The sequence below is a fragment of the Microdochium trichocladiopsis genome (genome assembly GCF_020744255.1).
Source record: "Microdochium trichocladiopsis strain MPI-CAGE-CH-0230 chromosome Unknown B0I36scaffold_13, whole genome shotgun sequence".
Taxonomy (NCBI): Eukaryota; Fungi; Ascomycota; class Sordariomycetes; order Xylariales; family Microdochiaceae; genus Microdochium; species Microdochium trichocladiopsis.
This window is the reverse complement of record NW_025763556.1, coordinates 305,534-329,474: the sequence shown is the minus strand read 5'-3', so window position 1 is coordinate 329,474 and position 23,941 is coordinate 305,534. Positions and strand designations below refer to the sequence as shown.

Here is a 23,941-nt window from a genome sequence, read left to right as displayed (position 1 = left end):
TCTGAGAGAAGATCATGCCGCGTTTTCGGAGAGCAAAGATCCTGTACTGCGATTCGTGATGGGCAATGACCTTGTCGATCTAGACTAAAAACAAACTGAGAGCTGCTACTGGTGAAGACTACCGCACCCACTTCTACATCATCCGGCCTCCTGCTTGAGCTATACCTTCGTCTGTCCAATATGTTTAAGAGTGTGTTACCATTAGCAACCGTAATGAACCCATGGAGCCCAGAGTAGGTTGGTTTCCTCATCATCGTCATCAATCACTGTTGGAATGCGCACATGTCTGTTGGTCGACCCATCCATTTCGTGGCGCGGTGTTGTCGTTTGCTGGATCTGTTGTTTTGCAAAGCGGATCCGAGCTGATCTCATGTCATTCTCGAGTAGCCATTTACCGCGGAGCCGCCGGATGGCGTGATGCAGGCCTCCTGCAATCGACTCGTCCGACGTTCCGTGTGCAAACATCCATTGATAAATGCTGGTTGCAACGTCTATGCAAGCACCATCATTCACTTGCCAGAGAGTTCCCAGAACATGTCGGAATCCAATCACCTGGAACGCAGTGATGAGGTGAAGAGACTCGTCTGGCACCAGTTCGCCCTTTGTCTGGCCAGTTCCACAGGCAGACAAGAAAGCCAAGAACGGCGTGCGACGGCTTTTGAAGCGCTCAACGAGGGCACCAATTGAAAGGATTCCGTCAGAGAGGACCAGACCGCTCCGTGACGGGTCTATGGAATCCGTCTGGCCATGTCCAGCGAAGTGAAAGATCTCGCAGTGCTCCAAGGAGTCCATGAGCTCTTTTCCTCGAGACGCTGGTTCTTTGATGTGTAATCCATTGTTGAGGCACAGCTTCCCAATCTCTTTGACTTCTTCCTGCGCGAACTGGAGGTCATGATGCCCTGGGGTACGGCTCATTTCGACCAGGACAGCCTCTCGAGGACTGGCTTCTGGTGAGTCCCGCGGCGCTCGAGCCTGTCGACTCTTCATCAATGCGCGGATTGACGAGCCGTAGGAAGAAATGACACGGTCCATCACTGTGCGTTCCGAGCCATCGCGATGATATCCTGCTGCGTGTATTGGCAGTTTGGCCAAGTGGCCCGTGCCAATCCACCAGACCCGGCTCCAGCTGTGTTCTGGCGTCTTTGTGAGGCCTAGCGCAGCCAGCACTCGCTCGGCCAGAGAATCCCATAGCCACTCGCACAAGTCGCTGCTGATGCAGTCGGGGCTTTCCAGAGATTTCGCGTGGGCCTCGACGTCTTCTGCGCGCAGGTCTGGTAGTTCGACAAGGCTTATGTTGTCGGTCTGAACTATGATCGCATCACAGCGATATTGGCTGATGTTGACAATGACAATTGGGCCAGAGCGTGCCGCAGCCTTGAGGTCTTTCTCAGCGGGCGCGAGAAGGAAGCGCTCAAACCCAGGAAAACCTCGGATATGGTGAATCAATCTGTCGTACTGCTGGCACGCATCGTAGCGGTCGAGATTGAGTTGCTTCACGTCGGTCGATGGAGCCAGCATGCGTACAGTATAGTCAGAGCTCCGATTAGAGTTCATGTACTTCTGGAGGCCCATAAATCTTGCGTACTCGTGCGGATGCGCCTTCTCGAGATCTGACACATCCACATGAGACTCACTGGCGAATCCAGCCACAACCCCTCGACCTTGCTCAAGAAACTCCAAAGCCGTGAAATATGGCATCCCAGCGGATAGAGAGACAGCAGCACAGTCTGTAGGGATTCCGGTGGTCGACTTGAAAAGCTGGAGTCTGTCTGGGTTAGTGAGAGCGCGCGATGGCAGCAGTGACAGTAGAGACATGGCTGAGCTAGCGTTGTTGTAGGCTGACTCCCAATCCTTGGCTTCGGCGAAAATCGAAAGCAGGACTCGTGCGGATGGTAGCCGATCTCGGAACGGTGATGAGTGTTGTATCAAGGCCTCGCAGTAGTACTTGACGGACAGCTGCCAATCTGCTTGCGACACTCGCTGAACAGATCTTGCCCTGTAACCTTGTCCCAGCGAACCGAGGAGGGTTGCTTTGTTGTCTTGACCTGCTGGTATGAGCCTCAGCGCCTTTTCGACATGCTCAATGCGAGCATCATTGTCGGCAAAGTCGTTCGTGATGTTAAACTTTGCGGCAAAAGCAGCTCCCAGGTTTTTATAAATCACAGCTCGATGTGGATGATCGTTTGGTACTTTTTCAAGTGCACTGTGAAGGCTGGCGATGGCCTTTTCGAAATCAGGCAGTTCTAATGTGATGGAGTATGTTCTGATGTATACTGCCCCCAGGCTGTTGTAAGCACTTGCGAGATTGTTCGTCGAATCCCCTCCGGAGCTTATGGCGTCCAAAATGAACGCCTTGGAAGCATCAAGATCGGATCGTAGACCTGTCCGTTGGTAGCTGGAGAATTTTGCAAAACCGAGGGCCATCTTTATGCGCATATACGGAAAACGGCCGGCTGGGACGAGGTCAAGGGCCTTGTGGAAGTATCTGACACCACTGTTCAGATCATCCAATGTATCTGCATGCTCATATCGACTGCAAAAGGCAAGACCCAACGCCAGCAGCCGGCCTGGTCTGTCAATGTCATTCTCGGGCGTGTTCGCTAGCGCTTGTTTGTAGTAGCGTATTGCATGGCCAAAGTCATCGGTTTGTCCTGTTCGCTCAGCTCGAGTAATGTAGATGCTTCCCACTAAAGAGAGTTGGTTCACTCTTTGGCAAAAGTCGTTTGACGTAATGTCTAATGCCTTGTGAATATGCTGGATCGCTCTTTCACAGGCTTCGGATGTTCCGTATCTGTCAAACTTGGCGATGTATACTCGCCCAAGGCTTAAAAACAGGCCAGGCTGGCTTGAGGCGATCTCGTCGGGAAGATCCAAAGCCCTTTGCAGGTGTTTCAGGGCTTTCTCAAGGTCGGATTCATTTGCAGTGCGTTCGTATCGGGCAAGGTACTCACTTCCAACACTGTACAGAAGGTTGAGTTTTGCTTCCGGAGTGTTCGGTATTGACATGAGCATATGCTCAAACAATGATATGGCGATTTCGTTGTCCTCTGGATCACCTGCAAGCTCATGCCTTTTGCTGTACAATTGTGCTAGCACACTGAATCTTTCGTATAGCTCCTGATCGTTTCTCGCCGATGCCTCAATGGCTCTCTGAAGGGAACCAATCGCGAGCTCTGAATCAGCTCGCAATTGTGTGAGTTCGAACTTCTCAAAGTAGAGCTGTCCAAGAGACGTATGTAGTTGAACCCACTCCGGATGGTGTCGGGGGGTTGCGCCAGTGGCCCCAAGGTAGTGATCGATTGCCATATCGAGATCGCTGGTTTCTCTAGATGTGAGGAACAAGTGGGCATAACTAGACCCGACTGTTGCACACCTCTGGCTGTATTCACTATGGTCCTTCGGCGTTCTTGCCAAAGCCTGGGAATACCAGTGGAGAGAAGATTGAAGGTCGACACATAACTCAGTTAACATCCACCTCTTCACATATCCATCACCAAGGAGGAATGCGACATCCGCCTGGTCGGGGTGGCCTTCGGGTATGAGGTCGACGGCTCTGCGGAAACATTGATTCCCAGCACCAAGAAGTGGCGTTTCTTTAGTCTCGCTATATCGACGCACATGTGTTACACCAAGATTGGTGCACTGCCTCCAATCGTTCATCTGGCTAATCGAGGACCGCGTGTCATCTGTGGTCTGCTCGCAGCCTTCTGAATATTATGGAGTGCCTTGCATCGCTTCGTCCGCGATACGGCTTTGTTCCTCGTCGTCGAGCTCCTTCTGATCACTGGAATGAAAACCTCCCCGAGACAGGTTCTTTCCGTCGTCTCCTTGACCAGAGTCTAGGACGATATTGGAATTATCCAAAGATTCTGTCACGGGCGTTCGACACTCGGTATGTATTGAGACCTTCCACACGATGTTGATGGATTCGTGGTATTTGGCGTTGGGATACACACCAACGATAGACCCTTCTCTGAGACGTGAAAGCCAGGTATGAAGGTCAATATTCTCGTCGTCATCCTCAATGGCTTCGCTGAGTGTCCATCCGTTTGTATACTTCCGCATGGTCTTCGATGTGCGTACGTTCCTCTGGAACTCATAAAGTCCACCAGAGGGAGAGTCCGGAGAGTTTTCGTCAACCAAGCCAAGTGAGAACCAAGTGTGAGCATGGGACTCATAAGAGGCCTCAGTCTGTACCAGTCATGATGACCTAAAGTGCTCATATGGTCAGGTCGATGAGAAGGAATTGCCTGAGGGGCCGGGATAACACACCTTGGTCGTGAGACCAGATTTCCACAACCAGCGATTCGAGAATACCAGGACCGATCTCAAATGTGACGTAAGGCCTTTGGGAACTCTTCATGTCGAATTCCTCTCTCTTCGTCCTGCTGAAAGTTTGCCATCTTGTCGCCTGTTTTCCGCCCATGGTGACAGGGCCCAAAGCCGTAGTGAGTGTGACGTAACGTGTTGCCAACCGGCACCCTGTCGCGAACAGCTCTCAGGCAGACTCTCAACCAGGAACGTCCTTAAGAAGCCCCACCTTCGCCTTGCAATTCGACACGCTTCGCAGCTGGTCGAATGCGCCGTCAATGATTTCCTGACAGTACGCGATCGCATAATCTAGACTTTCAGAGAGTCTTATCTTCCATAAGAATTAGGCTCGATGTGGGTAGACTTACAGGCTTGATCAGCGATTGCTAGGCAGCCGCCACGTATGATCAGATATGATCAGCGCCCAGAAATTGTGGCTGAGCACTCAGATGCAATTGGTTCGGTCAAGGCAGTCCTTGGCATGATTGACTCATACAGTATGCACTGCGTCCTCAAATGCATATGCAGTGGAACGTGGAGCGACGCGACACCCCTCTCGGGGCAGCTCGAGCCTGCATGGACGGGTTGGATGTCAGCATCTCCCAAGCAGACCTCTCGAGGCATGATAATTTCCAAGGTACACTGGTACATCCTCTGTACAAATAAATCGAGAAACTTGTCCTTTCCAAATTCCTGCAAATAATTAGAAGTAAGATTGATCAAACCCGTACTGACGGAGGTGAGATTTGTTCATTTGCCCGAAGATGTCCACTCCACGATGCCGTAATCACTGGTCAAGATTCACGCGTGAACAGGTATGACAGGCTTCGAGTCCGATATATTGCACCCGCATGATTTGATCATTCTCAAATACTGCCCTTCTCTCCGTATCTAGAGTGAATTGATGTTGAGTGACCAGGGACACAAACAGGCGAGATGCTTAGAAGGCCTATGCCACAATCCCGCTCGATCCAGAGACGAACACGACGAGGACAGTTGTATACCTGTGTCTAGAGTTAGCAAGCACGATCAACTGGATTGGGAGGCATGTTTACGTGGCCGCTGCGACTGTGAGTTCCAAAGTTCGCGCTTTTGTGAATGATGAGATCATGGCGAGGTACGTGGCAATCGAAAACCCAATGATTGCGATACGAGTAGCCTGAGCATTGACTAAGTTGCAAACAACTACTGGTCCCATCATTAGAAGCGCAACTGCCAGTACTAAGGCCATCCTGCCCAAGTGATGGATGTGCTGGCCGGCATGCATATACACTTGATTTGGGCGAAGGTCGATGCCGTAGGGATTCTGTGGTCGGTCAGCGAGGACGAATTCTACGCAGGATACGGTATGCTTACTCCAGCGGGCCTCCGCCATCGTATCAAAAAATCCTCGATAGAGGTTTCAAGCTTTAACAAAGTATTGTCGGCCTGCGGGGCCAAGGCGACCAGTTCATCCTGGTGTGAAAGATAAGCGGTCTCGGCCTCGTATAAGCATCCCGTCCCCTCAATCCAGTTATGCAAGCTGGTGACGTCTCTGGCATTCGCCGCCTGGAGATTCAAGGCTCTAGAGAAGCTCTGAGCAAACTCGTCGTAATTATTTATCGCCGTTTCGAGCTGTTGCAAGATTACCTTCCTGTCCTCATTCCTATCGCTTCTGGACTTGCCCAAGAACAACAGCGATCTCTCGTTCTGGTCGATATCTTCGAGCTTTTCTTCCAAGACTGATATCTTATCCTGCTTGAGGAGGAGAATGCGGGCCCCGACCTTGTCAAAGCGGCGGAAAATCATCCAGGGACTGTGTGTCGCGAGGAGGGCTGTATACTGTGGATAGCCATCTGGAAAAGATTGCGCTGTCGCACAATCAATCGTTAGAAGCTTCATTGAGATCCCGAGAGTGGCAAAGCTCATATCGATTACCTTTCCCAAGCTCTATGTCCACTTCTGATTGTGGGTGGAACAGGAACCAGTTCCGAACTCTAGCCCAGGTCGCAGACATGTCCGTGATCTTCCTTGAATAGGCGAAATAGACAGACCTGGCAATCGCCGAGGTTTCGAACTCCCTGTCAATAGCTACTAGAAAGACCAACAGTGAGTGCAGGAGGTGTGGCAAGACGATTGACCAGGATGATCAACATTTCCAGGACTTGCCCCCGGTCACGGGTGTCTATGGGGCGGAGTGCATGCGTCCTGCATGTAAGCTGCAAAGCCACGTCAAGGGGCGGCTTCTGATTGCACAGCCTTGTTGTCACCTCGCATACTGATAAGCAGAGGCAGCCATTCATTGTGGAAATGACAATGCCTGTCTCACGCCGTGCTTAGAGTAGTGCGTTGGAAGCCAACTAGTCTCGATATCATAACGACATGTATAAACACGCGCTTAGGATATAAGGCATTGAAGCTGAAGAGCTCATCACTGGGCGAGTCTAGCACTCACAGATCCACAACGTCTACTATCCGCGAAGCGCTCGCAGCATCATGTCTGAGGAGTAATTTCTCCCAGCACCTTACCTCCAGAGCTGACTGACATTAGGAACAGACATAGCGATTTTGTGTTCGTGGATGATGACGACCGTGCGCAGATTCGTGAGTTCTCTCAGGTAAGCAATCCGAGCTGACCGAGCCATTCCTGCTTGAACCCCGCTCAGAAATTCTGCATGGCATAGAAACCGAGATATCGTGTTGGACAGAAAGTATATCTTGTCAACTCAGATGGCTCCACGGACGGTCCTTACTTGGTTGAGAAGGTCCTGTCCGCAACGACTGTCAGCCTCTGTGACAGTGACGGACGATCCGCCAAGGATGGCCAAGCCTTTGACATGGATAAGCTAGAGGGTGCGTGAGCGAACGTGGGGCTGGTGGCGAGAGGCGGCTTTGTGCAGTCAGGGGTTCGCGAATCCGTGTAATCATCGGGCGGGAAGGGCTGGGCGGGGAAAGTGAAGTGACCATCATGGCGCTGTGTCCCCTTTCTTACGTTTCATCTCTTTACACGCAATTTAGCAGGTCACCGTTGCAAGTCATGAAAGCCTTTGCTTTAGCTCAAAGAAGCTCAGTTCTCACGGCGCGCATTATCTATTGATCGCTGCGGATTGCCCCACGCCACAAGCATGGCCCCAGATACAGCTCGTCCAGCGAGATACCATGCCGTCCTGATCGGCATCGACGACTATCCCCAGTCGCCCTTGAAAAGCTGCGTGCGAGATGTTGAGATAGTAGCCAGGGCCATCGAGAACACAATCGACCCTTCCAGGCTCCAATGCTATATATACGCGGCTGGCAGACAGCTAGACGAGAAGACGGCAAAATCAGACAATCTGCGCGTTGTCCAGCGACCGACGCTCCACAACATTATAGAATGTCTGAAGAACATCCCGCATGATGCTGAACCGGGGGACTTTGTCTACATCCATTTCTCCGGCCATGGGACACGAATGAACCCTAAATTCGATTACTCGAACCAACAGACTGGGGACCTGGCCCTTGTACTTCTTGCCAGCGGAGAGAGCTCAGAAACCGACCTTAAAGGCCCAAGGCTGGCCGGGCTGATCAAGAAAATGATCGAGAAGGAACTTGTCATCACTGTCGTGCTCGACTGCTGTTTTTCGGGCAGCGTCTACCGTGAAAGTGTCAATGTGGACGAAGGCGGCGACATCCGCTATCTCCCATCTCGGCACCAACCGACCCAATCCGCAAAACAGGATGATGATGTCGACTTGTCAAGTAACAACGCTCCTTCCAAGGGTTCTCTACGCAGCGCATCAATGAACGACAACTGGCTGTTGAGGCCCGATAAGTACACCATTCTCGCTGCTTGTGGGCCATTGGAAAAGGCGAAAGGCGCCGCCATCACTGAAATCGGCGACAAGCAAGTACGCAACGGAGCATTATCGTACCTACTCGTTCAGGCCTTGGAGAAATTCGGCTTGAGCATGAGGCACAAGGATATTTTTCGATACTTGGCCGCGCAGTTCTGGGAACTGGGCCGCCGACAGAACCCGGTCCTTTACGGTAACGACGACCAGGCATTCTTTGGACCACCTCAACCAGAGTGGGCATCACGACTCATCGGTCTTGCGATACATGAGGGTAGCTTGCGGCTGCTTGCTGGACGTGCCCACGGCGTTCGCGATGGTGATAGTGTTGGCCTGTACACTCTCGAGGCCATAAAAGGACAGGGCATGGTCGAAACCATTGTGCGAGTGCTTGATAGCCGTCCTCTGACTTCTGTGCTGGATACATCCTCTACCACGGCTGAATTGCGCGCATTTCTAGCCGCGCGACTCATGACTTCTTCGACACTTTCCCAGCTCCACATCAGTTGGGCGGGCAGTGCTGGTCCAGAGGTCGAGTTGAAGGCAGCACTCCTGTCTCGGTCTCTTTCCATGCACAAGAATGATCGAGAAGCGAAGCCCAACTTCGCAATAGCACAAGACCTAGAAGGAAAGTACTCAATCACCCATGGCGAGAACGAGAATTTGTTGCCCAATCTTCAATACCGTCTGACCAGAGCCGATGACGTTTGTGATGTGCTGGAACATCTTGCTCGGTTCCAGATGGTGGAACAGTTGCGCAGGGAGACGGAAAGTGCATTAAACTTCAGGGTTTGGCTGAAAGTTGGAGATGAGTTGATCCCCCCATTCAAGCCGATCGAGGTACGTGACGACGACTCCATTGAGCTACAAATCAAGAACACTGGTGACATCAAGCTCTATGTCTATGTGCTGTATCTCGGGGCTACATGGGAGGTGCAGTGCCTCCACAAGGCAACACACGCGGTGATATACCCAAGGGAAAGTTCGCAATCCAACATAAACACGAAGAAAAAAAGCACAGTCTCGAAGAAGATTCGAATGAATGTGCCCATGGCGCTTCGGAAGCAGCGGCGCATCAAAGACACAATCAAGGTGTTCATAACCAATCAGTCAACAAATTTTAAATGCCTCGAGCTTTCAAGACTAGACGAGCTTATGGGGAAGTTTTCTCATAAGCACAATCAAACGGACGATGGCGTGCTGCGGGATCTGTCGAGGTCGCCACCTATCGATGACGATGAGGATTGGGTCGGGCTGAACTTTCCGATTTATACGACCTGTGGAGACCCGTAGAACTTCTGTCACCCCCAAGGGAGGTATCTTTCGTTTTACACTGTCTGCATCGTGCTTGCACACAGATGCTTGGAGAGTGCGAGGGGGGGCTGAGGCATGCAGGGCAGATTATGCGAAACAGGCTGAGTGGTTTTTGAGAGAGCCGGCGTTCTTCTGGTGCCAGATTGCATACTAGATAGACAAGTCCAGGTGCCGGGCTGAGGCCTTGAAGAAATCAGAGAAGACTGTTGTCGCCTGTGACAAGCGCGATCCTGGTCACATGCCCCGGTTGCAACGCCAAGAGAAGATAGTGCGGCTTTCCCGGGGAGTAACGACCCTTGTACTGCGATTGCAGATGGGCAATGGCCATATCAATCTGGACTAAAAGCAGATCGACAGATTGAGCACTGTTAATGATGAAGACTACCGCGCCCACTTCAATACCGTTCGGCCTCCGACATGCGCTATACCTGCATTTGTCTGATGTATGTGTCGCACTGCATGGGGTAATGTATGGCCATTCTTAGCAACCATCATGAACCCATGGGGCCCAGAGTAGGTTGGTTTCCTCATCTTCGTCACCAATCACAGCGGGAATGCGCAGATGCCTGTTGATGACCTCCTCTACGCCGAAGCGAGATGCAGCACAATTCTCAACGCCCTTCTTATTCGGACTCTGCCAGTGCTCCCTGCCCGAGACAACCCACACACCAGTAACACCCGCCATGACCGCCCCAAACACTGGTCCACAATAATTCATCGACTGCGGCGACTTTTCTTTTTTACTGGATTCCTCGTCCCAGCGGGTTTGGGAGGGCTTCAAAAGGCTTAGCGTGCAATTTTGAAAGCATTGTCAGCGGCTTGGTCAGCGGCGCAAGGACCCCACATTTTAAAGAAAAACCCGCCGAGCGGCATTACTGCGGGCTCAGCCATTGCCTTATCAGAAGCTCGAGCCATGAATCTTCCACTGATGTTTTTGGAACAGGGAAGCACTGCCAACCAAGCTGGAGTCACACCCTAGCTTCCTAGGCATGCAAAGGCTGCCCCCATCTCTGGAGAGGTCCAGCCTGCCTGCCTTCATTCACAATTGTGACATCGAAGTTGCATTACTCGATCCATGAGCACCTGTACGCATTCGAATGCCGGGGCGGGGAGGGGGTGGTTCAGGGATTTTTAGCCCAAGCTTTTCAACAAGGGTGGATGTCATAGGTGGAGTTCGTCATTCCTCAGCAATGAATTCACAATGATCGTCCTCGGCGCACCCACTCGACGCACCCACTGTGGGAAGTAACCCATGGACCACATTAAGAACATGCTGTGTAACAGGGGCCGTGCATGGTTTGTAATGCATTGGATATCCTGAGAGTGGCATCTTCCACGTCAACATCCAGAAGGGCCGACTACCAGCGATTAGGGAGGCGAGGCAGCCGGCCGGGTGCCATACTTGAGTAATGTAAGATAGCATAGATATAAAACTGTATCGTTAGGTACCCATAGCGAGGCATCTGTTCTCACCCACCATCGCCATACACACTCGTTTATACTCTCACACAACTGTTCATACTGTCTTGGCAGTCCCATCAGTTAACAAAATGCGATCCTGGAATCTGGCTCTCCTGCCAATTGTGGCAGGCCGCTGGCTGAAGCCCCAGTCCACCAGCGCCGACAGCTATGATTATATCATCGTTGGTGGAGGAACTTCTGGTCTTGTCGTTGCGAAGCGACTGAGTGAAGACCCAGCAACTTCCGTCCTTGTTATCGAGGCCGGAGGGTCGGTTAAGGACAACGTCAATGTGACGAACCCTCTAGGTTACAGTCTCGCATTCGGAACGGAGATCGACTGGCAATTCGAAACAATCGAGCAGAAGTTTACTGGTGGCTCTAAGCAGACGCTTCGTGCCGGTAAAGCTTTGGGAGGCACTAGTACTATCAACGGTATGTTTTTCTTGGCCAGACTGGGCGTGCCATCGGAAGCTAGGATTGCCGACACAGCCTAAACTGACAACCAACAGGCATGGCGTTTACCCGAGCCGAATCAACCCAAATTGATGCCTGGGAGATTCTTGGCAACGAAGGCTGGAACTGGGAGAACCTGCTGCCCTACTACCTGAAGAGCGAGCACTTCCAGGTTCCCGCTGATTCCCGTGCAGCTGCCGGACATCTGACTTTCGCCCCCGAGTTCCACGGCCTCGAGGGCCCGCTAAAAACAGGCTGGATGTACCCGATGACCAACGGGACAGTTAACTCGATGGTAAACGATACCATGAAGGCCATGGATGTCGCCTGGAATGCAGACGTCAACTCTGGCGTCATGGCCGGATTCACAATCTTCCCAGCCACCATCGATCAAGACCTGAACATTCGCGAAGACGCCGCCAGAGCCTACTACTACCCCTTCCAGGAAAGCCAGTCTAACCTCCATGTGTTGCTCAACACCCACGCCACCCGCGTCATCTGGGCCAAGTCGGCTTCGCTTCCGACTGCTGAGGGTGTCGAAATCATCTCTGCGAACGGCACCAAGTCTCTGGTCAAAGCCAAAAAGGAAGTCATTCTTTCAGCCGGCGCTTTAGTTTCCCCCCTACTCCTTGAGCTGTCCGGAGTTGGGAACCCTGAAGTCCTCGCGAAGCACGGCATCGAGACGGTAGTGAACCTGCCTACTGTTGGCGAGAATCTCCAGGATCAGATGAACAACGCCCTCCAATACAACATCGCCAACAGCTACGATGCCACCGAGAAGAACACCATGGTAGTGTACCCAACCGCCGCCGAAATCTTTGGCGAAGACACGGCCGAGATCGCTGCCAAACTCAAGGCCGCTCTGCCCGCGTACGCTGTGCAGGTTGCCTCGGCAAGCGGCAACGCCACTTCGGCCGATGATCTTCTCCAATTCTTCCAGCTCCAGTACGACCTCATTTTCAACTCGGACGGCAAGCCAACGCAGATTCCCCTCGCCGAGGTGCTGCTCTACCAACAGAACGGTATCTGGGACAGCGAGTACTGGGGTCTGCTGCCTTTCGCCCGCGGTAGTGTCCACGTCGGCAGCGCCAACTCGACCGCCAACGCCGTCATCAATCCCAACTACTTCATGCTGGACTGGGATCTCACCGAACAAGCTGGCGGTGCCGCCTTCATTCGGCGGATGTTCAACACAGCGCCTCTTGCAGACGTCGTGGGCTCGGAGATCCTTCCTGGTCTGGATGCCGTTCCCCAGGATGCCTCCTTGGAACAGTGGGGCAGCTACCTCAAGGGCAACTACCGATCGAATTTCCACCCAGTCGGCACCGCGGCGATGATGCCAAAGGAGAAGGGTGGCGTGGTAGACGTCGAGATGAAGGTCTATGGAACTGCTAACCTGCGCGTCATGGACGCGTCTGTCTTGCCTTTCCAAGTCTGTGGGCATTTGACATCTACCCTCTATGCCGTTGCGGAGAGGCTCTCTGACATCATTAAACGGGGGAGTGCCTGATCTCCCCCCCACGGCCAGGGGCGGCAGGCTTGAAGTGGGCTATGGGGTGGTGTGACCCGCCGGCCATCAGCCCAAGATCGTCATGTCTGCTTGCGTTACCGTTACGTTATTTCTGTCAATGGGAGCTACTAATTTGGTATCCGGATCAATGTTTCCTGTACTTGTAGAATCATCCGGAAATTAACATGACTTTCCATCGTATTGAGGCTTTCCTGCTCTGCACAATTCATGTTCCCTACGGTGCCCAGCCCCCTTGACCCCGTGGTTTTAACCTAAGTTCAAGCTGAAGCAGACCATGTTGGTGAAAATAGCGTTTTCATTCAAGACAATGTGATTCCATCCAGCCTTGCTCAGAGGCGCTGGAAACATCATCGCTCACCAAACCAATGCTTGCGCTAATTAGAGGTCAAATTGCACCGATCGCCGCGGCACAAACCAGCATCTCATCCCCAGGGCGCACCTTGGGCCCAATTAGAGAGTCCCCGTCCAATTGCGCTCGAAAGACCAAAATTAGATCACCCAATCCATCTCTCACCCCTTTCCCCTGCCATCCACAGAAATGCCATGCGCTCGCGATATTAAGTTGCCGTCTATGCATACAATTTTGCACTACCGATCACGTTTACTTGCTCGGGGTGCCGTTGCAAGGATAGCGCGACGTGCCATGGTTGGTCTGGTTGACAAAGCTGTACGACTGGTTGATCGTGTAGTGGTCGTTGCCGCGCCACTGGCCCTTGTTCTTGGCGTACGAGGGGTCCCAGGCCATGGTGTACTGTGTGGGAGATGGCTGTCAGTATATCTCTCTCCTGAGCATGGCTACAGCTTCGCGACCTCGGCCCTCCTCGAAGGCCAGCACTGGCTGCGCACGCCGTATTGCAGAATAGTGACCGTAAAGCACACATGGGAGAGACAGAGGGAGAGATGAAACGCAGAACAGATGGACTTACCAGCGCACATTCCTGGTGCTGTGCGATCCCGTTCTTCAGGAGCATGTACGTGCTGAAGAACTGGCACGTCTTGACGTAGCCGCCGTTGGCGGGCGGGTGGCGGCGGTTGTAGTCACTCTGCGCGGTGCACGCTGTGGCGCACAGGTTGGCGTCGAACACGCCGGTCTGGAAGATCTTGACGCCCAGGTACGTGTCATACCCGGAGCAGTCGAGGGGCGCCTGGATCGCGGCGTTGCCCAGGGGCGTGGGGCCGTCGTAGCCGTCGATGGGCGAGATGTCGGTCTTGGTGTAGCCGTTGGAGCCCGCAATAACGACCTGGAAGTCGTTGCGCCACTGGCCCGTGTTGGTGGCCGAGGCGGCGGACACGGCCTGGCCCCAGAGGATGCACTTCATGACGGTTGTGGAGGCTGGGTTGGCGCAGCTTGGGGCCGGGTCCTGGATGTGAAGTCAGCGATGTCAAATCTCCAAAGGGGCAGTTTCTGATTGAAAGAAATTGGGGGTGATGATGTCGTTTACGGATCATCACTGGAATATGCATATGTCGACGGTACTCACCAAGCTAGGGTCACGCTCATAATAGATGTTGAAAGCGTTGCAGCCAGAGACGCTGTTGCACTGGCTCGCGCAATAGCCCACGTCGTACGAGCTGAGAGTGTACCATCCCATGATGGCGCCATTGTTTTCCACAGAACCCTGGAGATTCTTGAAGTTGAGGCTATAACCACGTGGCGTGGTGACGCCGTTGGCTGCAGAAGAAAACGCAGCGAAGTTCAGGAACCCCTGGGGAGTATCTGGGTCGGCCACGGGACCGTAACCAGCAGGTTGAGGGGCGCAGGCATCGCGGCGGAACCTATGTCGGCGCCCGGGGATTGCTGATGGGACGGGAGTTGCGACTGCGGTGGCGGCCGTCAAGGGGGACTCGATCACGTCGCTGGCCACAGAAGCAGCGGCCGTCTCAGAGGCATAGTCGGCCGTGGAGGCCGTCACGACTCCGACAGGGACGGTCGCCTCCGCAGGAGGTCCAGCAGCGTCGATGGCGTCCCAGTCAAAGCCGCTCAGCTGGGCGGTTGAGAGACCCGCGAGGGAGAGCAGGAAAGCCGTCTTCATGATTTCCCACGTGGCCAGATATCGAGTAATGCTTGGAGTCACGAGTTGATTTGGGATGTATACGAAGAGGATGTATACTTCGAAGCCAAATGTTTGAGACAGCTGACGGCGCGGGGCGGCTCTTATATATTAGTTTCCCTGTCTGGGGCAGCCGCCGGTTCGTAGTACGCTCGCCAAGCCAAACCAGCGCAACGTCAACATGTCAACGCGACGCCATCATGGAGGGCAGTTCCAGCCGGGGCTGAGCGGGTGCGAGTGTGTAGGCGGACACACGACAGTCCACGTAGCCTGGCTGAACGCCACGATGGGTCCAAGCCTGGCGCCACCAAGAATAGTTGTCATACTCGAAGCCGGCGGCCATGAGCGGGATCTCGTCCGAAACGAGGAGACATTGCTCACATGGGCGAGGGCTGGACCTACACCGCCTAGCTTCTAGACCTCGAAGCGATGTCGCGGGTATGCTGCTACGGTGGGGTGTCGTCCCTGGGGTCCCGGCCGAGATCCGAAGCCGCGCCAGCCTGGGCCACATCCTGCCGTGGTGGCTGGCGCGGAACGACGACCAGGTGACCTCGAAGTGAGATTATTCCGCCCGGATTCCAGGCCAGCCTCTGCCATCATGATGAAGAGAATGAGACCCTCGTCGTCAGCAGCGAGCCATGGCTTGTAGGCTAGTGGAAACTACTGCATGCCGAGTTGGTCCATACGTGGGATATGAGTGAAGCTGGGCATGGGGGACTTCACGCCACTCGGCACGAGGACGGCATGACAGCCGCTGGTGAGTTGGTGCAAGCCGTGTTGCTCAGTGGCACTTCCATTAATTTGCGCTGCCGCTTCGCCAATTTTCCGCTGCTGTCCTGTGTTACTCTTCCCACATTCACTTCTCTCAGCTGCGCATGATACGAGACGCTGCACCGCAGTGATCATCCGGCCCTGAGCCATCGGCCAGACTAGAGTAAGGCACGAATGCTGCGTGTGACTAGCTAGTTCGAACGGCCGGAGCCTCAAGGGCGCTAACCCCTGGCCACATGGCTGGTGTCCCGCGGCTTGGCCAGAAGCAGGTGGCGCTAAATGTCGAGGCGGTGGGCACCAATGCGGCGGGTGACAAGTCATGGATGCCCTGCTCACTCACTGCCTGCCGTGTTGATGGACTGCGGCTGCGTCATGGCCAATGTCCGCGTCACGGCTCGCCAAACTCGATCGAATCGGCTGCCACGCATTCTGCAAGGCCTCCGATAGCGCGGAACTATGTTGCTATATGCATGCAGGTGCGTAGCCTCGTATTAGAAGTGAGGACGACAAACAGCACTAACAGCAGCGTGCCGGAAGACTTCTTTGATGAGATAGCTTCTACCGGTGCCCAAGCAGACAGAAATTCTTCGGATCACTTGGGTCTCCAGGAATAATCAAATCCTGACGAGTGTGCGACACTCAGAAAACACCGTTTTGTCGTCAACCTGAGTGCCCCCACCTGACTTTGGCTAACCCTGTGCAAATCCACGGGAAGAGGATGCCGTGGCGCTACCACCAGAGGGCGGGCCGGACGCCACCAACCCCATTCCAGCATGGCGCCGCCTCTCTCCCCTGAGTCTCAACTGAGCTAGCAACGACACCAACCTGGAAGGCTCAGGGGTCTACCTGCACGGCTTCGCCTGCCTCGATCGCATCTCTCCCGTCTCGCACTCGTTGCTGGTGGTTCCGCGTTGATGTTTCTTTGCTGACTCTTGCGTTTATCGACTCGACAATCACACCGGTGGGCCGCCCGCGCGAAGAGGACAGGCCTTGACCGCTACTCTCCGAATAGGTACCTGAAGAGAATTGCGTTGGCTCATCGCTTCCTCGGTTCCGGGAACAGGGTGTCGGCTCCGAACCGTTGACAACGTCAAGAATGATGAATCATCTGTTGGTCAGCTGGTGTTCAAATGGGGATAATTCATGGCGTACACCTCGCGACCACAAGGCAATCGTGATCATGGCGTGGGCACACAGGAGACTCCGATAATCCACCATTTTGTATACTCGAACTGAACGATGCAGACATAAGCGCTCCCATGCAGCCAGCGCCGTTTGCGAGGCACAGAGGAATGCGTGGCACGATCTTGGCTTCCAGCCCCGGGGCTTGGCTCTCTCGGTCCCCCCATCGGCCCCTCTTCCGTGCATACTCCGAGTAACTTGCATGACGCTCCCTGTGTGCGTGCATGGTGCTGCATGCGGTGCCTTGTTCCGATGCAAGAACCCAACGGAAGGGCATCCCCGGGCTTCCGCGTCCGTCAGGTTGCTCAGCACGTGGGTCGAGCTTCTCCATGGCGGCCACGTCTGACGCTGGGCGTCTCGCTTGTCGGTCTACTTTGGGAGAGCTGCATATTCCTTCCAGCCCAGCATCCAGTGGCCCAGGCAATCAAGAAAATGCATGCCAAGTGATGTTGGCAGGTGCTTATCATGCATGCATGGCGTACTGCGGCTGAGATCTGACGCGCCAGTATGAATGGAGTCCTTCTCGTGTGGGATTTGAACGACCGCCAAGGCTTCACCTCCAAAAAGTTGATCCGATTCCCATCTCACAAACACCAGACATCATTCAGAATCCAGTGAAAAGACAAAAAGGAAACAAAAACATACAACACTGGGGATTCGCTGGTCGTCACCGACCCAACTACTGGTCCAGCGGTATCAAGTCTTATGTGCAGAGCAACTGACATCCATTTCTGGACGATATGAGGTCCATAAAAGGAAGACACTTTCCCTCCACATGTCTCCACACATATCTTAACATTGTGACCGCGCTACACCTTTGGAGTTCCAACGCCGCCCTACTTGAAGGGTTATTTTCGACACGAGCCTACCGTCACACTTAATCCGTTATAACCATCCGTTTTGGTTTAACGGTACACCCCGTTCTAAGCGCGGAACAGTGCGGTTTACTAGTATGCGCGCGCATTCTTACGTAATATAGTCGACTATACAGTCGGTATAAGAATAGTACATCAGACGCCAAGCTAATTAGTCGTCGTATAAGACCTAGGAGAGGAAGCACTACTATAAGACTCAATCCTTAGCAATCAAGGTCTCGTTCCCTAGCGTACGTAGTTTATTTACGATATAGTATCTTATTTATCTGCGTAGCGGGCATTGTAGGATAAAATAAAGGTCCTACTATTAGAACGCTATAGGTAGTGTAACCTCGATTTCACTAAGACCCCAAGCAAGGCCCTTACGATCCTCCCGAGACAGCTCCTTCACTATTATTGTGACAGGGTCAGGGAGGACGGTCCACCATACATATGATTAGCAGTGGTTTCCGTAGACCTCAGCAGACCAGCCTCGCCCACATCATCAATCAATTTTTCGTTGTTTTCCCAATTCTGGTCAATTGAGACCTGCCACGATGCTCGCAAAGCCCTGATAAGCGTTTTCCTCCTCGTGCACGATGTCACCCAATTGAGGTTGGCCGTGCTGGCTCCCCATAAGTAATCGTGGTGACTGGTGAGGTGGGCCACATCGTGACCTGCCTCACTTCTGCCATAAGCGGACGACACCGCCACCGTCTGCCTGACGGTTGAAGGCCACTCCGGCAGTCGGGGGTGGTGGGTTTTTGCCCGATCAGAGGATTCCTCACTGCCCCAGCACAGCAGTCGTGCAATAACCTCACACACAAGCTCACTCGCACATAGTACGTTAATACACCTACTAGGCGCCACTCTGACCCTTCGATATAAAAACTCATTTAGCGAGGGAAAGGCGTCTAGCTGACTTTAAAAAGGCCGCAACTGCGAGATCAGCTAAACTTGGTAACGTGGTTTTCCAGATCATAAAAGGAAGGAAATGATTAACCAGCAATACCCAACATCTGTTCAAAGCGAAGGCAATCCAAGTACAATGACACGAAATTCCTCAAACCACTGACCGCCCACTATAACCCCCCTCGCAGCGATCAATTCACATCACTGAAATCCCCCCCCCCCCTCCTCACATGAAAGGTTTGAGCAATCAGCCCTCAAAGCCCAACCTCCCTCCTCCTCGGCTGCACCAAAACGTTAAAGCAGACAGGCTTGATAAACAACCAGCCTTGGGTACTCCACTCCTTACCGCTGAGATCTTCGGGCAGAGAGAAGTCGAAATCGCGCACCAGCAGGGGCAGGAGCTTACACATCTCGAGCATACTGATGTGTCTGCCCAAGCAGGTTCGGGAACCGACACCAAACTATAATAAAGCACGGGGCAAAATCAGCTTTAACAGTTTAAGGTTTATACGATAGGGAATAGATCGTATCTTGGGGAAGCGCCAAAAAAGGGGGAAAGGAGGGCAACGGAAAGGAGGGCGGTCTCACCGGCATCCAGAAGCGATTCATCCGGGCGATCGTTTCAGCGTCATTTTGTAGCCAGCGCTCAGGCGAGAATTCGTCGGCGTCCTGTCCGAAGACGCCGCGGTCGCGGTGCGCGACCCATATGCTGACGCTGACTATAGTCTGTGCGCGCCTCTCCCTTGCGGTTAGTATTTTCGATCGAAAGAGTTAGGGAAAAATAAAAGTGTTAATCAAGGGGGAGGAGTGGATGACTAAGTCTCGGTTTCGGTCTCTGTCTCGGGCACAATGCACTTACACCCTGGGGAAAGAACTGGCCGGCAATCGTGGCACCGCCTTCCGGAACCTCGCGCTCAAGGGGCAGGCCGGTCGCAGGATGCATTCGGAGCGCCTCCTTAATAACGGCCTGCAGGTAAGGCATCTGCTGGGACTGCTTGTACGTTGGGTTCTCGGCGAGCTCGCCGCGGTCGGTCGCGTCGTCGATCTCGGCGCGCAATTTGGCCATAGTAGCGGGTCGCTTAAGGAGGTAGTACAGTACGGCCGAGAGGCTGATAGAGGTCGTGTCGGAGCCTGCCGCAATGTTGACCAAGCAGCCTGACTTGACGTGGTCTTTTGTGAAGTTGTCCGGGTCGGCCGCGTGCTTGGCGAGGAATTTGCTCAGCTGGGAGAGCGTCTGTGGACCATCGTCACCGTCCGCTAACATGGGCTTTTCTGGGTTTACCGACCCCTCAAGCACTCTCTCCTCCGTGAACTTTTTCAGATACCTCCTCCCGCTACCTTTACCGCCAGCTAGAAAGCCTACGAGCGGTGCCAGAAACTGATGCAGGCCGGGGAAGATGCCCGTCATCGACGAGTAGTTAATAATCCCGTCGATAGCACTAATCATATTACCCACGTCCTCGCCGCGGTCGAGGAAGCCTAGGCGCTTACCATACGTAATAGTAGCGATAACGTCAAATGAATAGCACCGGAACCAGTGGCACATGTCGACGGGCTTGCTAGAGCTACTAAGCTCTTGTAACCGGGCCTTCAGTAGGTTGGCACAGTTATCTACAAAGGCTTCGTAGTGCACTAGCGCAGACATAGCGTAGCTTGCCTGGAACAATTTGCGTTCGTAGGCATGCCTCTTGATGGAACGGTCGCTAAAGACACTGTGTTCGCCAGGTTCGGACCAGGATGTATACCACGAGGATTTGGGGAAAGCCGAGCCCACGCCGTATATTGTTTTAATCTCGTTGAGGTCGCTAATGCTGTAGCGTTTTGGTCCGTAGCGGACGATTGGCCCTGCGATAATGGTTAGCGGAAGGGGGAATGGGGTTGAATGATGACATTAACAAGCCGACGTTGCTTGCGGTACTTGCCGTATTGTCGGTGCAGGTCACGGTTGACTTGATGGAACGAGCCCTGCGAGACCTTGCAGGCAAACCAGGCCGAGGTGAACCGGGCTAGCCAGGGGCCTCGCACGCTACGTAGGGGCGAGAGCAAGTCCTGGACCAGGCTTGTAGAGGCCACGGCCGAACAGAGAGCCACCAGCGCGGTGATAATAGTATGAGAAATCATGGTTATGTAAGATGATAGGGAACAAACCTGGCCGAGCGGGCAGTATTCGAGTATATTGAAGGACTGTCTTCTATTTATATAGCCAGCCGAGTACGCCGCTACCCAGGGATACGACGTTAACGACCGTCGAGGTGCTGTGTTGTAACTACTATTCCGGCGCATCCGACTACCGGCTCTGTTACACTTTATCTACCATGTCGGACGTTATATCTAAGCCGAGGTTCCCAAGTAGGTCAGGGTCTGTCCTATCCAAGTACTAACTGGTGAAATTTACAAAGAGAGAAACCTACAAGAAAAGATGAGCGGCCCCATAGTGATGCCGTTATCGGTCTAGTTTTGCTCCTTCCTTGATTTATGGTGTGTTTTAGAGTTTATACAACGTGTTAGGGCCAGAGCGAATCGATTCGGTTCCACCGTGTACTATCACCATTCGATACTTGACTCGGTACGTATGCACGGCTGTTAATCTCGGGAGGGCGGGCGTGCCAGGTGCCGATGGGACCGATCCCCGCTCTCCCCATACCTACCCCGCATGCCGCGTGTACTAAAGTACCCACCCAGGTAAGGAGGTATCTCGGTAGGCACAGGGGAAGGACCTCGGTAGTGTGCCAGAGCCGGGCGTGATCACTGGACCTACAGGGCATAGCACAGTTTTCCTTTATCAAGATTCATGTATTTTAGACCGCGTCGTATTTTCACCACCCATCATCATCAGTCCAGCGACCAGATCACCAGACTAGACTTTTTCAGATTCACACCCCACCAATTCAAGCAATCCTTTCCTAGCCAGTTCGATTCTTCTCGCCATGATCAGTCAGGACCGCACGTAATTGAGAGGCAAGGAGCTAAGCTTAAAGTGTGGCCCTTTTCGCCGATAGCTGCGTAAAGGCCGTCCTCCTGCTGGCCCAAGGGCATCACCGCCGCGGTGGGCGGAGGGTTCACCTACGACCGCACCAGCTTATGGGTCTTGCGAGACTTATTCAACGCTCCTCAAAGTGTGGTCAGACGATCCCTCAAAAGTCCTTTACCGTAGGGAACCCCCTACGGGTATGGCTGGCTCCCTCACTTCACCTACAACTAGTGGCGATACCTGGGTATCGCCACGCCGTGGAACATTACCACCGCACCTGGCAAGCACATGAGCTGTGGTTTGGTTTGGGGTTTGTTTTGGCCCTAATCAAGCTGTTCCTCATTGCCCCAGATCAGTAGACACATATGTTCATCCCCGCCTACCGCCCACATCTCCCGACGTCCCCTGTACCAGGCCTCTCAACCCTACTTGGGGTATCTAGGTAGGCCGTCTTCGCTGGGTGGGCAGGGCGTAGGGTTCAAGGCGTGGAGGATTTCGGTGATGATATTCGTGATAGCTATGATCAAGGAAGGGATGATCAGGAATATCGGGACGATCAGCGCTACGATGACGACCGCTGGTGAGCTCTCGGGACCCTGATGAAGGGCTGGATGTAGTCACTCACGAATACAATGCTTACCATATTACACACCCGCTGAGCTCTTCAAGAAGATGAACACATCGAGGGTAGTACGCCTGCATGGATAACTGTCTAGCTACGGAATGCGTTGTCTTGCAGAGAGGAGGCTAGTATGTGCCAAGCCCACTAGGATTCTACAGTACCCTCGTTTGTGCGACGTAGCAGCCACCAGTGTAGTTACGATACATAATCTGATCGTCTTAGAGAGGATTGCGGGGCCATGAACGGGCAGTGGTGTGAATCTATTCTCCAGAGATGTGGTCCAAGCACGAGGATGTTACTACTATTCTGTACAACCTGTTATTTTATTATTCCTCGGTATGTTCGTAGCAGCATCTATGCTACATCACGAGTCTGTTGACTACATAGGATACCTTCTACCCAGGATACATTTCCAAGACTCTGTGCCACAGCCGTTTGCCTCAATATAGCCATGAGCATGCTGGCGTTCCTTCTTTGTCTGATCCTGCATAGATAGCGAGAGCCTAGACCAAGAGCAATTCTGAACACAAGCTGTTGTACTGCGTGCGGTCTCTGACTTGTGCTACGAGGATTACAGTCGTGGTGTCGTCGCGTAACACGAAGCAGATCTCGACCGTGCAAGATGGATGAAAGGAGTCCATAAGTGTGACACTGCACGTCGGTGGTACACCAGCTAGGGATGGCTTCGACTCTGTATAAAGAACTGCCAGTGCTCACATTCCTTCCTCCTCGTCTGCTCACAATCCAGCACGCACTTAAGTTCAAGCTCAAAAGCTCATTTCGAAAGTTTAACACGCTCCAAGATGCATCTGTCTACCTTCATCCTGAGTACAAGCCTGCCGTTGCCCGCTTCCGCAGGGTCGCGGCCCGCTCTAAACCAGGCGCCCTCCGCCCAGTCCTCTTCTCCATAGATGTCGGGTGGAGGCTGGTCTTCTTGTTGATCAGCCATGGCGCCTTTTTCCTTGTTTCTTGTGTCTTGACCCGTGACCTGTGAACGTCGGAGACGACAAGCACACAAGGAAGATAGCGATAGCGGATTCTGCACGCCAGGATGTCGGGGCCAGCCGAGTACTTTATACCCTATTATACGGAGTCCGAGGTGTATCCCACCCCACAAGTCCATTTGAGCGAAACCACGACCCAGGGCACGTGCGCAGTTTCGGCGGTCACCCCGTGCGCGCGAACAGACAGGGAAGAATTGGAACAACCCACCAGCTTTATTCAAGTCACCTCGACTACGCTAGCGTACTTTGGAGGCCATGGTACAGGACCTCTAGGCCGCTCGACCAGTGCTGGCTGGCGAAGCTCCCCATTCCCCCTCCACGCCTCCCTACTGTGAGTGAAGCTGAGTCAGCTCTCCATACCTGGAAGAGTCGATAGTTGCCGCCGTCCCCTGACGTTACCCTGAGCCTCTTCAATCCCTCACAACCAAAAACTCTCCGCGGACGCCAAGCGGTCTTGCCCCGACACCTCCTTGTCGGCTCCAAATGGCCCAGAGCCCCCTCGCCTCGCCTCACCTCCCCTGACAAACAACCATGTCGACAGCTCTCAAGCGCAAGAGAGGCAACGGCGCCGTCGGCTCGGCTCATGAGGCGTGCAAGGTCGTGGCAGCGGCCGCCTGTACCGCCTGCCGAAAGCAAAGAGACTAATAGTCCCCCGGTTAGGACCTAGGGGCAGGCCGAGTAATTTGACTCTCCAG

At 53.5% G+C, this 23,941-nt stretch overlaps 9 protein-coding genes across 9 annotated transcripts; 2 read left to right on the top strand and 7 right to left on the bottom strand.

The window, feature by feature from the left end:
* Window positions 1-26: 26 nt before the first annotated feature.
* Window positions 27-3,826, bottom strand: B0I36DRAFT_397640 (CHAT domain-containing protein). Its single transcript, XM_046161587.1, has 3 exons — window positions 2,448-3,826; window positions 1,844-2,045; window positions 27-1,765 (listed from the first exon to the last, which is right to left on the bottom strand). Exons 1-3 carry the CDS (start codon window positions 3,658-3,660, stop codon window positions 202-204), a joined length of 2,979 nt encoding a protein of 992 aa, XP_046005160.1. The 5' UTR covers window positions 3,661-3,826; the 3' UTR covers window positions 27-201.
* On the bottom strand, window positions 3,484-4,638 carry B0I36DRAFT_278050 (uncharacterized protein). The gene is made up of 2 exons (XM_046151431.1): window positions 4,273-4,638; window positions 3,484-4,210 (listed from the first exon to the last, which is right to left on the bottom strand). The coding sequence occupies exons 1-2, from the start codon at window positions 4,424-4,426 to the stop codon at window positions 3,873-3,875; spliced, it is 492 nt and encodes a 163-aa protein (XP_046005159.1). The 5' UTR covers window positions 4,427-4,638; the 3' UTR covers window positions 3,484-3,872.
* A 531-nt stretch (window positions 4,639-5,169) lies between these two features.
* B0I36DRAFT_48587 (uncharacterized protein) lies at window positions 5,170-6,377 on the bottom strand. The gene is made up of 3 exons (XM_046162940.1): window positions 6,229-6,377; window positions 5,668-6,161; window positions 5,170-5,617 (listed from the first exon to the last, which is right to left on the bottom strand). Exons 1-3 carry the CDS (start codon window positions 6,305-6,307, stop codon window positions 5,363-5,365), a joined length of 828 nt encoding a protein of 275 aa, XP_046005158.1. The 5' UTR covers window positions 6,308-6,377; the 3' UTR covers window positions 5,170-5,362.
* A 252-nt stretch (window positions 6,378-6,629) lies between these two features.
* Window positions 6,630-7,669, bottom strand: B0I36DRAFT_338375 (uncharacterized protein). Its single transcript, XM_046155746.1, has one exon. It carries the CDS (start codon window positions 7,258-7,260, stop codon window positions 7,075-7,077), a length of 186 nt encoding a protein of 61 aa, XP_046005157.1. The 5' UTR covers window positions 7,261-7,669; the 3' UTR covers window positions 6,630-7,074.
* On the top strand, window positions 7,416-9,413 carry B0I36DRAFT_369175 (uncharacterized protein; the record flags this gene model as incomplete). Its single annotated transcript, XM_046159732.1, has 1 exon — window positions 7,416-9,413. The coding sequence occupies one exon, from the start codon at window positions 7,416-7,418 to the stop codon at window positions 9,411-9,413; it is 1,998 nt and encodes a 665-aa protein (XP_046005156.1).
* A 1,571-nt stretch (window positions 9,414-10,984) lies between these two features.
* Window positions 10,985-13,048, top strand: B0I36DRAFT_397607 (GMC oxidoreductase; the record flags this gene model as incomplete). Its single annotated transcript, XM_046161586.1, has 2 exons — window positions 10,985-11,327; window positions 11,405-13,048. 2 exons carry the CDS (start codon window positions 10,985-10,987, stop codon window positions 12,856-12,858), a joined length of 1,797 nt encoding a protein of 598 aa, XP_046005155.1. The 3' UTR covers window positions 12,859-13,048.
* A 432-nt stretch (window positions 13,049-13,480) lies between these two features.
* B0I36DRAFT_355439 (uncharacterized protein) lies at window positions 13,481-14,912 on the bottom strand (the record flags this gene model as incomplete). Its single annotated transcript, XM_046157443.1, has 3 exons — window positions 13,481-13,630; window positions 13,806-14,240; window positions 14,361-14,912. The coding sequence occupies 3 exons, from the start codon at window positions 14,910-14,912 to the stop codon at window positions 13,481-13,483; spliced, it is 1,137 nt and encodes a 378-aa protein (XP_046005154.1).
* Window positions 14,913-18,869: 3,957 nt separating this feature from the next.
* Window positions 18,870-20,790, bottom strand: B0I36DRAFT_338371 (cytochrome P450). The gene is made up of 4 exons (XM_046155745.1): window positions 20,572-20,790; window positions 19,509-20,494; window positions 19,238-19,375; window positions 18,870-19,110 (listed from the first exon to the last, which is right to left on the bottom strand). The coding sequence occupies exons 1-4, from the start codon at window positions 20,768-20,770 to the stop codon at window positions 18,904-18,906; spliced, it is 1,530 nt and encodes a 509-aa protein (XP_046005153.1). The 5' UTR covers window positions 20,771-20,790; the 3' UTR covers window positions 18,870-18,903.
* Window positions 20,791-22,058: 1,268 nt separating this feature from the next.
* On the bottom strand, window positions 22,059-23,191 carry B0I36DRAFT_355437 (uncharacterized protein; the record flags this gene model as incomplete). Its single annotated transcript, XM_046157442.1, has 4 exons — window positions 22,059-22,216; window positions 22,273-22,316; window positions 22,635-22,804; window positions 23,060-23,191. The coding sequence occupies 4 exons, from the start codon at window positions 23,189-23,191 to the stop codon at window positions 22,059-22,061; spliced, it is 504 nt and encodes a 167-aa protein (XP_046005152.1).
* Window positions 23,192-23,941: the final 750 nt, after the last annotated feature.